The sequence below is a fragment of the Hevea brasiliensis genome, chromosome 17, assembly GCF_030052815.1.
Source record: "Hevea brasiliensis isolate MT/VB/25A 57/8 chromosome 17, ASM3005281v1, whole genome shotgun sequence".
NCBI classification, from domain to species: domain Eukaryota; kingdom Viridiplantae; phylum Streptophyta; class Magnoliopsida; order Malpighiales; family Euphorbiaceae; genus Hevea; species Hevea brasiliensis.
Genome location: NC_079509.1, coordinates 16012714 through 16026884, shown reverse-complemented (window position 1 = coordinate 16026884; position 14171 = coordinate 16012714). Strand labels below are relative to the sequence as shown.

The following is a 14171-nucleotide window of genomic DNA, read 5'->3' as shown; positions in this document are numbered from 1 at the left end:
CTGCTATCAACCTCTGGTTCCTTGATCTAAGTTGATTTTAATTTCCTGCAATTTACATTTCTGCTATCAACCTCTGGTTCCTTGATCTAAGTTGATTTTAATTTCCTGCAATTTACATTTCTGCTATCAACCTCTGGTTCCTTGATCTAAGTTGATTTTAATTTCCTGCAATTTACATTTTTGCTATCAACCTCTGGTTCCTTGATCTAAGTTGATTTTAATTTCATGCAATCTACATTATCTGATTTTAATTTCATGCAATTCACATTTCCACCATCAACCTCTGGTTCCTTGATCTAAGTTGATTTTAATTTCATGCAATCTACATTATCTGGTTTTAATTTCACGCAATTTACATTTCCTGCTATCAACCTCTGGTTCCTTGATCTAAGTTGATTTTAAATTTCATGCAATTTAAATTTCCTGCTATCAACCTCTGGTTCCTTGATCTAAGTTGATTTTAAATTTCATGCAATTCACATTTCCACCATCAACCTCTGGTTCCTTGATCTAAGTTGATTTTAATTTCATGCAATCTACATTATCTGGTTTTAATTTCACGCAATTTACATTTCCTGCTATCAACCTCTAGTTCCTTGATCTAAGTTGATTTTAAATTTCATGCAATTTAAATTTCCTGCTATCAACCTCTGGTTCCTTGATCTAAGTTGATTTTAATTTTCTGGTACTTCAACTTCTGTTAACAATTTCTAGGTCATTAGTTCCCTAATTTCAAACACTTAATCGTCCAAAATATGAGTCTGAATCTTTACATAATTCCTACACGGAAATTTCTTTCCTTTAATAGAAATTATGTAAAGAGGGGCAGCTGTCGACACCATATTTTGGCCGATCCCCAAAATCAACAAGACTTTGAAACCGATCCCCAGCACTAGGTCACCCGGGCCACCAATGACATTTCCGACTTCCTTCATTTTTCTTTACGGATGACCATATTTCCGAACTCTCCTTAAAAGGAATTGAATGAATGCTAAGTCCTAACATTCGTTAAAGCCCTGCCGATTTCTCAAATCATTTACCGATCTCTTGGGTATATCCCTGATCTCTGTTGATAAATGAAGTGAACTAGCATTAGATCTTTTCTTACCGTTTTAGTGCCGATCTCCTTTTCGGAAGATTAAGAGCTAAGGTTTTGGTTCGGTTTAACGAGGGTTCCGATCTTAAGTCTTCAAGTTAAATTTTCAATTTTAATCAAGTCCCGTTCAACATTTCTTCCCCACCGATCTAATGCTTATTGTGCTTTCCGATCTCTTATACTTAGATTAATAATTGCATTTTTGTCTTGCTGTGCTCATACAATCAAATACTCAGACAAACAATGGTTTAAAATTTTCCGATCACAACCCTTCATTGAACAAAGAGGCATTCCATTTCATTTCATAATTTGTACAAGTTATTGGTGGGATCACCCCACTGATTTACATTCTGCTCACTCTCTCTCTCACCTCGGCTTCACTTTGTCCTCATCGCCGCCTCAGAGCCGTGTCGGCCATCCAGAGAAGTCCTCTTGTGGTAGCGCTCGAGTTCGGCCAAGAGGTCCTTGTGAGCATTCACATAGGCTCCGGCTATCCCTGTCACCATCTCTTCATCCTTCTCTTTAAGCTCCTCATCCTTCGCCTTAAGCTCCTCGTCTTTTTCCTTAAGCTCCTCGATGAGTTGGGCGACCTGAGCAGCCTCGTTGGCGTGAAGCGCCTGGACTTCCCCAAGAGCACGGTCCCTCTCAGCCAAAATATGATTCTGTTCGGCCAGCCTGTCTTCATGGAACTTTGCCCGTCCCTCGACTTGAGATATATAATCCCGAGCGGATGAGAGTTGGGATCGGAGGGAAGCCAATTCCTGATTTTTCTTCTCGATCTCCTTACCCAGACGCTGGACCTTTTCCCAAACCATGGTCTGATTCACCAGGCACTCCACATTCAGACTCATGGAGTGAGTCAAGATGTCATCAAGGCTGCTCGATGATAGCCTATCCCAATCCTCCCGAAGAAAGATGGAAGACCCCAAGACTTGAGCAAAACCGGGGTTCTCCCGTACAGTCCGGTTATTCTTCAAAGACTCCATTAACTTCTGGGCGCCACGAGAGGAGGTCCTCCCAGAAGATTGAGAAGGCCCCCTTTCCGTGCTTGGGACAACTGAAAGAGTCGGAGGCTGCTCTTCCGTTCTAGGAGGAGATCGGACAGCTTCTGAGGTCGGCGGACCCGAAGGTTGAGGCGGGTCTCTTTGTATCTCCCCAGGCTCATGACCGGGTGTTTGAAGTCGTTCCGAACGCTTCATCTCCTTTATCTTCCGGGAGATCTCTCTTTCCTTCTTTCGCTTCCTAGAACCCTCACCACCCGCCATACCTGCACAAAGAAAAGGTTAGTGAGATCGCTAAGGTCGTGAGAACCGAGATATAGAAAATACCAATGCCGAGGTCAGAGAGCGGAAGTTCGCGGTCTTGGCCAGTGAGCAATTGAATAGTCCAATGGTGCATTTCGGCGATACCGCATCCAAACAAGAATACTTTTGAGTGGCGGCCCGACTCTTGAGATCCATCACTATTAAACTTTCCTCGACTGTGGTAATGTGCCTCGGAAGCAAGGGCCCTGGTACCACCACTATGAGGGAAGTCCTCAAAGCTTTCGGATCTTTGCTCCTCGGAATGAAGAAACTGTTCTTCCAATTCTTAAGGGATGAGGGCAAATCGGAAAAGAGCCCGCAATTAGGCTTCGCCTGAAAGAACCAGTGTTCGTCATCCTTTCGGCGAGTTAGTCTGTGCAGCTCGGCGAACACCTTAGCCGTAGGACTGATTCCCTTAGCACGGCATAGACCTCGGAAGGCTACCAAGATCCGCCACGAGTTGGGGTGAATTTGAACAACGGTGAAGTTTTAAGACCTCCTTGTAGAAATCGTCTAGAGGGAACCTCAGACCGGCCTTTAACTGTTCCTCGTACACCATAACCATGTCATTCTCTTCAAAGGAGTGATCGACACGAAGATCGCCGTGGCACTTGATTAGCTCGTACGAATCAGGCCAAATATTATATTCTTGGCTGAACGATTGCAGATCGGATTCTCGAAGAACCGACGGTAGCTCGTCTATAGGGAGAGTCTCTCTCCCTGAAGAAGGTGCGAGCCTTGATGGTATGACCCGCCCCCGAGTTGGAGCGGAGGCCCTGGGAGGTTCTTGTTGAACGCTTTCGATCGCCTCTTCTTCATCGACGATGACCACGAGTATTGAATGAGGGCTCGCCGCTCTCTGACCTTCGGCACCGTTCATTTTCAAAAGAAACAAAGGATTTAAATTAAAAAGAGGATCAAAGCCCTTACCCGAGTCTGATCGGCGTCGGAAGAACTTGAGAAAACGAGAGAACTTCGAAGTTGTGAGCAGGGGATTGAAAATGGAATGAGAGAACAACTGGCTAACCCTCCCACCCCTATTTATACTAGTCCGAGCATTTAATGCTCGCGAGGTTCTAGGCAGCGCATCGATTGGTGGAACTCGACAGCTGTTCTGACACTTCTCTCAAATATCCGAATGTTCAGGGATGGGTTAATTGGAGATCGGCATAATAAGTTAAATATTTTGAATAAAGGATCAGTTAAGTATCATTCAGGTAAAGAACCAGATCGGATAACCACATTAGAGATCGAAAAAATAGTCAATAAGATGATAACCGATAAAATAAAGTCTTTATTTTCAAAAGATCGGATTACATCATTTGGGCGATCTCTAGGGATCGGATTACACTAACATTGGATCACATCATTTCTGTGATCTCTAGAGATCGGATTGCATTGAAAATAAAATACATCATTTGGGCGATCTCTAGGGATCGGACTACAATAAAGGTCTAACTACATCATTTGGGCGATCTCTAGAGATCTGATTACATTTTAGGATTACATCATTTGGGCGATCTCTAGAGACCGGTGGAACATCCTATCTAAAAGGCCTATGTCAAAGCCTAGTCTTGTGGCTGAATCAAAAGATGTGTTTGACCAGGAGACCAGCTGTTGGCATCGGATAGATGTGCAGCTCAGATGGGGTGACTATGACTCCCATGAAGATGAGAGACATCGCCACCGATGTTACCACCCCGAACCGACTACCGGAACACCCAATGTGGAGGAAAACCGCTGTCGGAACACTCAATGTGATGAGAAACCGAATGAACTCAGTTGAGCGACTCGAGATCGCTACAACCAAGGTCCGCAATACAGATCGGTCAAATCCAGTCCTCTCACCATCGTCAGTTAAGGTCATTCGATCACCGGGATCGTGAATTTTCAGTCGGTGAGTAAAGAAGTTCATCGGAAAAAGATCAAAGCCACAGTTATAGCTAGAACAGGGAAAGTAAGAAAGGAAGAGAGGAAAATCAGATGAAAGAAATGTCTCTCGACGTGAGTATATATAGGGGAAAATGAGCATTTATTCTCGAAGCGTAAAACGGCTTAACGCCGGAATCGAGGGACAATTAATACTTTGACCAGACCGGACCTGAAGAAGGGAAAAGATCGGAATAATAGATCGGAAGGTGGGAGACCAGCATGAAAGGTCGGAAAGAACATGTGAAAGAGATCAGAAAGAGGAGGGATCGGTAGGCAAAAAGAATAAGACAAATTCCAATAACCGTCGTCAGAATCAGAGCCGAGGTAGTTAAGGCGTTACAGACGAGATCTCCACCGCACGCCTAAGAATCGCCCGCAATGCTGACAGGTGCCAGGATATGTCATGACAGTCCTGTACATCCCAATCTCCACCGTTGATCCCACTTGTAAGGACAAACCCGGAACCCTTAGATCAAGAGAGAAGACGACAATACCAGCGTCTTTCGCTCTTAGCCCTCGGATCGTTCCGGACAAGGAAATTTGGGACCGTCAGATGGAAAGAAGAAAAGGACAAATATTATGAAGAGTGATCTCAACCATTCATTTTGATTCTCTTTAATTCCTGAACCTCCGATCATGTCCTTCGGAATCTCGACCCTCCATCTCCCTCAAATAAATCCTGACCCTTCACGAAGAGCACCCGATTCCTATAAATACCTGCATAAAAACTGTTCAACGGACGGGGAAGAAAAATAGACAAGAGGTCATATTATAGCAGAGGAACTCAAATTTCATTTAGTTTACTACTCGCTACTTAGAAGTGTCAATCAAAAGACTTTTGAAACAAGTTTTCAAGTGTTTTTCTTGAAAAGATTCGAATCTTGGAACTCTACATTTCAGCTTTGTTCATTATCTGGTCACACTCTCACTTTCTCGCTTTTATCATTTCTGTCCAAGCTCAACTTCATTCCATTCGGTTCTTTTCATCTTGATCCGATCGCATTTTAGCTAATCACCCTCCAGTTCACGAGGAACACCACCCTCGTGCCAATCAATCCTTGCCTTATCACTATTTGGCACCCCATAGTTATTTTAGTAGCTTTGGCTCCTCACGTAAGAGCTCATACTCTGCTTTATTAAATGCTTACATTTACTTTCTGCATTTTCTTTGTTCTTCTCACATCTGTGACTTTCTACTTTTGCACAAACGATCCCCAAAGAATGTTCTTGTAAGAGCTCATATCAACTGTTTTATCAGTGTCTACATTTACTTTCTGTATTTTCTTTGTTCTTCTCACATCTGTGACTTTCTACTTTTGCATAAACGATCCCCAAAGAATGACACTCTCAAATCATCTATTTAGTGATCAGTTCATATTTATTAATCTTCATCCTTTTTGAAAGTAAGTTTTCTAACTCCTAGTAGTATGTAAGTGGTTGGGTAAACGTAGGTAATCGCAACTTAGGGTCTCTTTTAAAGAGAGAACATGAATAACACGTCGGGAAGATAGCCAAACTATTAGGTGGCGTAAGACAATTCGGCAAGATGTCATAAAGCGAAATAGAACCAAAGTAAACATAATGAATAGATCGAATGTTAATAGATATTGGTAAAATGACTACATGAAAAGGTCGATGAATCAAGTCTAGTGTTCCCTGCTCAGCCACGTGGTATCCGAAACCTTATCCCGGCATTTTTGAATGCCGAATTCTTAGTTTTAGGTTCTTAGGACCCGTAGCTGTGGTTAAATTTTTAAAGGTCGGAAAAGTCTTTGTCCGAGTCCCGTCAAAATAGAAGAGGTCGGAAGAGTCCTTATCCTATCCTTGCCTAAAAGTTTTAAATCAACTCTTAAAGGAGATCGGAGGAGGGTTCTTATCCGGTCTCCCTTCAAAAATTTTAATAAACATTAAATAGGGATCGGAGGAGAGTTCTTATCCGGTCTCAACTCAAAACATTAATAAATAACTCTAAAAGAGATCGGATGAGGGTTCTTATCCGGTCTCCCTTCAAAATTTTAATAAACATTAAATAGGGATCGGAGGAGAGTTCTTATCCGGTCTCAACTTAAAACATTAATAAATAACTCTAAAAGAGATCGGAGGAGGGTTCTTATCCGGTCTCCCCTCAAAATTTTAATAAACAACTTAAAAGAGATCGGAGGAGAGTTCTTATCCGATTCTCACACCCGTTCACTAAGGTTGTCTCATTTACTTATGTATCTGGGAGATCCAAATTTAGTGAAAAATCAAATATTCCTTCTACCAAAAGGATTAACATTGCCGCCTAAGCCCTCCTAACTAATTTATAAAGGACGCAGAATTAAATCTACTTACCCTTATTAAGGGACGAGGTGGGGTGCCTAACACCTTCCCCACCCGTTTACGGACCCCGAACTTAGAATCTCTGTTTTGAAGTGGTTTCATTTTTAATTTAACTTCTCAAATGGTTTTCTTTAGTTTCCCTCAAAACTAAGGTGGCGACTCCTCACTTTTTCCCACTTCGGTGAGTGATCGTCCAGGCGACCGCAAAATCTATTGCGACAGCCATTAAAAAGTGGTGGTCTAGTGATGGAATATCCTTCAGCTAAGGGGGCAAGTATACCAGCAGAATTTCTAGATGAACTAGCCATGTGTGTGGATCACTCTAAGGGGTTTAATCCTCAAGCAAGAGAGACACGCTCTGATACCAAATTGATGTCCCAAAATATGTCCAAGAGGGGGGGGGGGGGTGAATTGGACTTTAAAAACAATTTTCGATTCTTGCTCAAAACCTTTGAAAATTGCAGCTAGGTTCAACTAAATTAACTAATGTGAAAAATGAACAATATAGCTCTATTGACAAGTTGACTCAAGGTTAAACTGTATGCAATTAGTATACTGATATAACAGACTATATAAGCATTCAGTAAATATATCAGTAATCTGAATACGTTTTTAACGCAGCAACCAGAGCAGTATACCAAATATTCGGTGGACAAAAATCAAACAAAGATGCAGATTAAATCAGATATCAGCAGTTTTACCAGTAAAAGCAGATTTAGCAGTAAACTAATTTTCTCAGTTAGCAGCAAGATCAACAGCATATGATATCAATTTTCAAATCAGCAAAAGCATATCAATCATAAAGCTAAATTGCATAAATGTAAAGAGCAAGGGTTGAGAAAATGAACACTGGAATTTTTATAGTGGTTCGGCTTTAACTAGCCTACATCCACTCTCTCAAAGATCCCACTTTGAGTCTTCACTCCACTATTCTTCTCTTTTCAAGGCAAGAGACAAAGCCCTTTACAAATCTTTTCAACAAAGCTTTTACAAGTAGCTTCACACTTCTACCAAGTGTTATCCCAAACACTTATCACAACCAAGCTTCAATAGGTGCTTGAATGACCTCTCACAAATGATAATAATGTGTTTAAAACTCACTCTCACTCAATACAACAGAATCTATAAAGAAGAGTTGAGTAAATAAGCCAATGAAGAGCAATAAATCACTTTGAGCACTTTGAATGAAAGCTTTAAAGATTTTGAACAGTAGAGGGACTTTCATTAAGTGCAAAATGGCCAAAGGAAGGTGTATTTATAGCTTTGGAACGTTTTTTACCGTTGCAAACTCATTTGAACGTTACAGATACGAATTTCAAGAAAATAGCCGTTATTTTGTAGTTTTCTGCGATGTTGTGCAGAGTTGAAACAGTTAGCGTACTTGAGAAAATAGCAAACCAGTTAGTATACTAAAATAAGTAGCAAACCAGTTAGCATACCAGGAAAACTTTTTCTGCATAACTTTCAAAACTATAAAACTTTACACCAAATCATAGTTAAACATTTTTTAGGCCAATGATGTTTCAAAGAAAAAATCATTTGAGGGATTGAAAATAAGGATCATTGACTTTTACTCCTCAATTCTTTTCACAAGTAATCCTAAGAAATAAAACTAACTCTAATACTATATGTACCTTCAATTCTGATGTTCAATGCAGCCTTGGAAGGTAACCTTTTCTTCTTTTATCTCTTTTGCTTCGTCTTGTATTATCCTTAGAATGTCATCCTTTCTTCATGCGCACGAATCCATCATGAAATCCTTTTGTCCTTTTTCTTTGAGATACACAACACTTAAAACAATGTTAGTTTGATTCTAGTTGAGTTTTGGTATCATCAAAATCTATGCTCCTTTGAGCTTGTGGGGTCAACAAGAGATTTTTTTTAGCATGTTAATTTTTTTTTTCTCTTTAAATCTAATTGCGAAATTGGCTTTCATAGATAATTAGCAACTACTCAGTATGGTAATTGTTTTGTCATGTTAGAATTTTATTTTTTTATTTCTTGTTCAAAATTTAGCTATGAAATCGGTTTTCATTGGTAATTACTAACTACTCGTTGTGTTCGGTATTTTTTTTTTGTCTCGTTAAATTTTTTTTATTTTCTCTTTAAATTTAGCTACGAAATCGTTTTTTGTTAATAACTATCAACTACTCATTTTTGTAGGCAATTTTTTTGCCATATTAATATTTTATTTTTTTTGTTGCCTCTTTAAATTTAGCTACAAAACCGATTTTCGTCAGTAATTACCAACTACTCGTTTTGGTAGGTAATTTTTTTTGCCATGTTAAAATTTTATTTTTTTTCCTCTTTAAATTTAGCTACGAAATTGCTTTTCGTCGATAATTATCAATGACTCGATTTGTCAGTAATTTTTTTCATTTAAAAATTTTATTTTTTATTTTCTTTTTTTGAATTTAGCTACGAAATCCTTTTTCGTTGATAATTATCAACTATGCATTGTTGTAGGTAAATATTTTCATTTTAAAATTTTATTTTTTAATTTTCTTTTTTAAAATTTAGCTACAAAATCTGTTTTCATCAGTAATTACTAACCACTCACTGTGGTAGGTAATATTTTGCCATTTAATTTTTTTTTCCTCTTTAACTTTAGCTACGAAATCATTGTTTGTCGGTAATTAGCAATGAATGTTGTCATTGGTATGTTTTATATTTAGTTGCTAACTTTGCCATCATAATTTGGTGTCACAATTACCTATGAAATTTAGTCATCGGTCAAGTTTTCATTGATAATTTGTCAGTAATAATTAGTTTAAATTTTAATTCTTTTTACTTCACTTTTTTATTGGTAAATTGTCAGTAAATATTAAGTAATTACCAACAAAATTTATTTATCGATAATTTTCGTAGCTATTTTTTTAATTTTTTATAGTAATTTAAATAAATTATATTAATAAAAAAGAATTTAAAATTAAATGCATTAAAATAGTTTTTGAAAGATCTTTAATAAAATAACAGTACTTTTTATTGAGAGATATTTATTGATAGTATATTTTCATGTTTTCTATCTAATAATCCTTAAATTATTTATTTCACACAAATATTTAATCACATCATATGTTATATTTTTATTTATTTTAACTTACTTTACATTTATAATTAGTATATTATACTTAATAATACTTTACATTTATAATTGGCAAATTATACTTAAAAATTTATTTAATTAATTAGTTATTAATTATTATTACATTAATATTTGAGAAATTAATAAAAAATTACATATAAAAGGTTTATCAAGAATATATACAATGAGTATAAATAAAGTGCAATGTTCGTTTAAATAAAATTAGTTAAGTATGAATACATATCATGTGTAATTTTATGGTTAGAGATTTACATATATAAATAATCTAAATATATATTTAAAAAAATGTATATAAAAAAATTATGGCTTTACAGAGAACTTGATCCTGCCTCTGTTGATAGAAACACTGGGGTACAAGGAGCTGTATGAAAGACACTCTTATGAGGCCAAGCTGCATTAACTCTGGGGTGCAAGACCAAGAGCTGATACCGTGGCTCGAGAAATTATACAGTACATCGATTATTCTATGTAGAATAGCTTACATAAAATGATAAACTAATAGTAAATAAACGTATATACATGGTAGGTCCCAAAAAATTGTAACCTCCAAGTAGTTTTTTTTTTTTTTTTAAATTTTGCTAACTACATTTTTATACTTATTAATCTCTTATTGTTCTGTCATTCCATATAAGATGCTGACATGGTATCACCGTTTCACTGCATAATTTTTCCCATGGCCGTTGGCTAATTTTAGAAACTTGTTTGTCTAGAATCTCTTTTCATCTTAAATTTAGAGACAAACATGTAGGTTTTACATTGGGAACTTCTTGTCTGCACCAAGATGTATACACCCGTTTAATAAATAACTAATATATCATTAAAATAATAGTGTACCCTATTATAAAACATTGTGAGTCCCACTATAAAATATGATTTCTTAATTTCTGATTAGTTGAATGTATAAAGTAGTTTATACACCTTGTTGCAACTAAGAATTTTCCTTTAGAATATTTCAAGCCCAAAATTACTTCTAACAACCAGCAGAGGGATGGAATGGCTGAAAACGGTTGCTATATATCCATCTGTAGACTTTTAATCCACTTGTAAGTTAGCTTTTTCATGGCAGGAGTGATATATTTTATTAAAAAAAAAAACATTTTAACTTTATCTCTCATAAAAAAATAACTTCACTTTCATGTAAAATTAAATAAAAATTGTAAATAACTATATTTTATATAATTTTAAAAGGAAAAAGCAAAATATATATATAAGAATTTCTTTGAACGGGGCATATCTAATGATAATAGTGCTCAAACAATAACAAAAGTATTTTTCTTGTTGTAGTTGTTTTTGAAACTTATTTCAATTTTTTGCATTGGAAATATTTTTTTTTTTTTTTTGCATTAGAATGCAAAAGTTAAAAAGAGAAACAAAATTGTTTTTGTTGTGTTTCAAACTTAATTTTTAGATAACAAGCTTTGTATTTAAGTGTCATTTTTATGCATTAGAATGCAAAACTTATGAAAAAGAAATAAAAAGAAAACAACAAAAAATGCGCACAAGAGAGAACGTTCCATGCATTCAAATGCATTTTCCGGGATTTTTATGAATAAAATTTAAAACTTTTTACTATTAAAAAAAATAAATTACTTTATAAAAAGTTAATTTATATTCCAAATGCATTTATATCATATTTATTAGAAATTAACTTCTATACTTTCGTGTTTTCCTTTCGAAAGAAAAAAAAAAAAGTATACTTCCTTATTAAAAGTAAAATATTTTGAACCAAATAAAAGCATAGTCTTAGCTTAGTTTATGCAATATAAATATACATTTAGAGAAGCATTAAAGGTACATGCTTACCATTCCCCTCATCATCTTCTCTTCTCTTATTCTTGTGTTCCATTAAGATTGCTCATTCGATCGAGTGCTCAAGTGACAAACCATATTTGATCTTGGAGGATTTACCGAGTCACGTATAGGCTTCGTGTGAAGGTATATAAACCTTTAAAGACAGTAATTTCATTATTTGCCGTAAATTTGTTCCATCCCTTGCTCTTAATTTTTTTTCTTTTAAATAACAATTCCAACATAATCAACTTAGTTTAGTTACTCGAACTGAGATCCCTTTTTTTCTTTTTTGCTGATGAACAGGTTAAGTCAGTTTAGCATCGGGATTTGGGTTTAAGGAAAATGGAAATATATACGGGTCAGAGGCCAAGTGTGTTTAGAATTTTTGGGAAATACATGAGAAAAGGGTTATATAGCATCCTAACCCAAGGTCCCATCCCTACTCATATTGCCTTCATAATGGATGGAAACCGGAGGTTTGCTAAGAAGCATAAAATGAAAGAAGCAGAAGGTTATAAGGCAGGATATTTAGCTCTTCTGAGAACACTAACTTATTGCTATGAGTTGGGAGTGAGGTATGTAACCATTTATGCCTTTAGCATTGATAATTTTCGAAGGCAACCTCGTGAGGTTCAGTGCGTAATGAATCTAATGATGGAGAAGATTGAAGAGATTATCGTGGAAGAAAGTATCATGAATGCATATGATGTTGGCGTACGTATTGTGGGTAACCTGAATCTTTTAGATGAGCCAATCAGGATCGCAGCAGAAAAGATTATGAGGGCTACTGCCAATAATTCCAGGTTCGTGCTTCTCATTGCTGTAGCCTATAGTTCAACTGATGAGATCGTGCATGCTGTTGAAGAATCCTCTAAAGACAAATTGAACTCCAATGAAGTTTGCAACAATGGGATTGAAGCTGAACAAGAATTTAAGGAGGCAAACGGAACTGGAAACAGTGTGATTCCAGTTCAGAAGACGGAGTCATATTCTGGAATAAATCTTGCAGACCTTGAGAAAAACACCTACGTAAATCCTCATCCTGATGTCTTGATTCGAACTTCTGGGTTGAGCCGTCTAAGTAACTACCTACTTTGGCAGACTAGTAATTGCATACTGTATTCTCCTTTTGCACTGTGGCCAGAGATTGGTCTCAGGCACTTGGTATGGACAGTAATGAACTTCCAACGTCATCATTCTTATTTGGAGAAGCATAAGGAATATTTAAAATAATTTATTTTTGTTCCTAACTCATCCTGCCTTATTCGGGATAGTTAAGCTTAAGCATATCCTTGTGGAAATAAACTCGGAAACTCAAGCATGGGATTAATTATTGTTTTGTAGCAATTTCCGAGATGTTAAATTTTTGTTATGCTTTTGGTTTGTTTCAATTCCGAGCTGTAAATAAACTTTGCTTAAGCATGCAGTCAAAAGGTGAAGCGTGTGCTAATAATAAAAGTTGATGGTACTTTCCAATCTTTTATATGTTGATCGAGATATGTTTCTTTGTGTGCTGATGTTGCTACTGCTGGGCTTGCCCATCACCAAGATTTTGGGTCTTGTTATCACGTTAGCTCTTTTGTTATGTTAATGTTGTTACATTTGTTTGTTCACCCTGGCTATATTTTGTTTGCTTTTATCAACAATTGTCTGTTATATTTTGTGATCTTGTCTAACTATATCAAATTTGTCATATTTTAATTCACATGTTTGATGTTCTTGGGGTTTTACACCAATTGGTGTTTTACATAATCTCATTGCTTTTCAATGAAATTGCTTTAGGAGACGTGAAGCTTGTAGACACCATATTTTGGCCGGCTGCCAAATTCACAATTTGCAAAAGTTGAAATGCAATTTTTAAAATTCATGAAAATGTTCTTTTCTTGAATGGATTTCCAATCTGAACATTATCCGATCTTAATAAGTTACTTCATTTATGGTCCGATCTCAAGTCAACTTTTCAATTTTATAATATTCCAAATCACCCTTCAAATGCCTCAAGTTTTGATTGATATTCGATCTCAGGGTTATCCGACCTCATGCTCGTGTGCAATGGTCTTCTATTCTCTTTAAGGCGAGATCTCATGTTCTTTGGTTGATAACCGATTTTAGGATCTAGTTCAATGTTCAATTAATTTCCGATCTCGATTAGTCATATGAGCACTAATAATTTTGAGTTAATTTTCTTGATCTATTCAATACTTGCGCATGTAATGTGGTCTAATGTTTCTTTGATCTCATCAAGAAAAATGATTATGAAAAGAGTTATTTATTTCAAAAAGTAAAAGAGTACAAAGTCATTCAGCGGGAGGGTCTTCCCCAACCCGATTTCAGTAACATTTTCAACATTCGCTCCTTCCTCTCTCCCTTGTTCATCCTTACTCTCAGCCTCAATGCCTGGGGCAAGCTCCTCGAGCTAGGTAAAGTCCTCGTTGGGATAACACTTGACTAGCTCAGCTAGGAGATCACCATGGGCTTTTAGATAAGCACCAGCTTCCTTCACCAGAGCTTCCTCCTCCTTCGCTCTGATCTCCTCGGAGAATTTATCCCTGATCTTGTCAAGTTCCCTCTCTAGTCGAGCTGCCCTTTCTTCATGAGACTTTGTCTATTATTCTAGTTT

The 14171-nt window shown here is 36.6% G+C and overlaps 1 protein-coding gene across 1 annotated transcript; it reads left to right on the top strand.

The window, feature by feature from the left end:
• Window positions 1-11390: 11390 nt before the first annotated feature.
• Window positions 11391-13034, top strand: LOC110647596 (rubber cis-polyprenyltransferase HRT2-like). Its single transcript, XM_021801515.2, has 2 exons — window positions 11391-11695; window positions 11855-13034. Exon 2 carries the CDS (start codon window positions 11894-11896, stop codon window positions 12782-12784), a length of 891 nt encoding a protein of 296 aa, XP_021657207.2. The 5' UTR covers window positions 11391-11695; window positions 11855-11893; the 3' UTR covers window positions 12785-13034.
• The last annotated feature ends 1137 nt before the right edge of the window (window positions 13035-14171 follow it).

What these genes read in the sequence shown, in the direction of transcription:
- LOC110647596 (XM_021801515.2), top strand. Translation starts at nt 11,894, where the DNA reads ATGGAAATATATACGGGTCAGAGGCCAAGTGTGTTTAGAATTTTTGGG.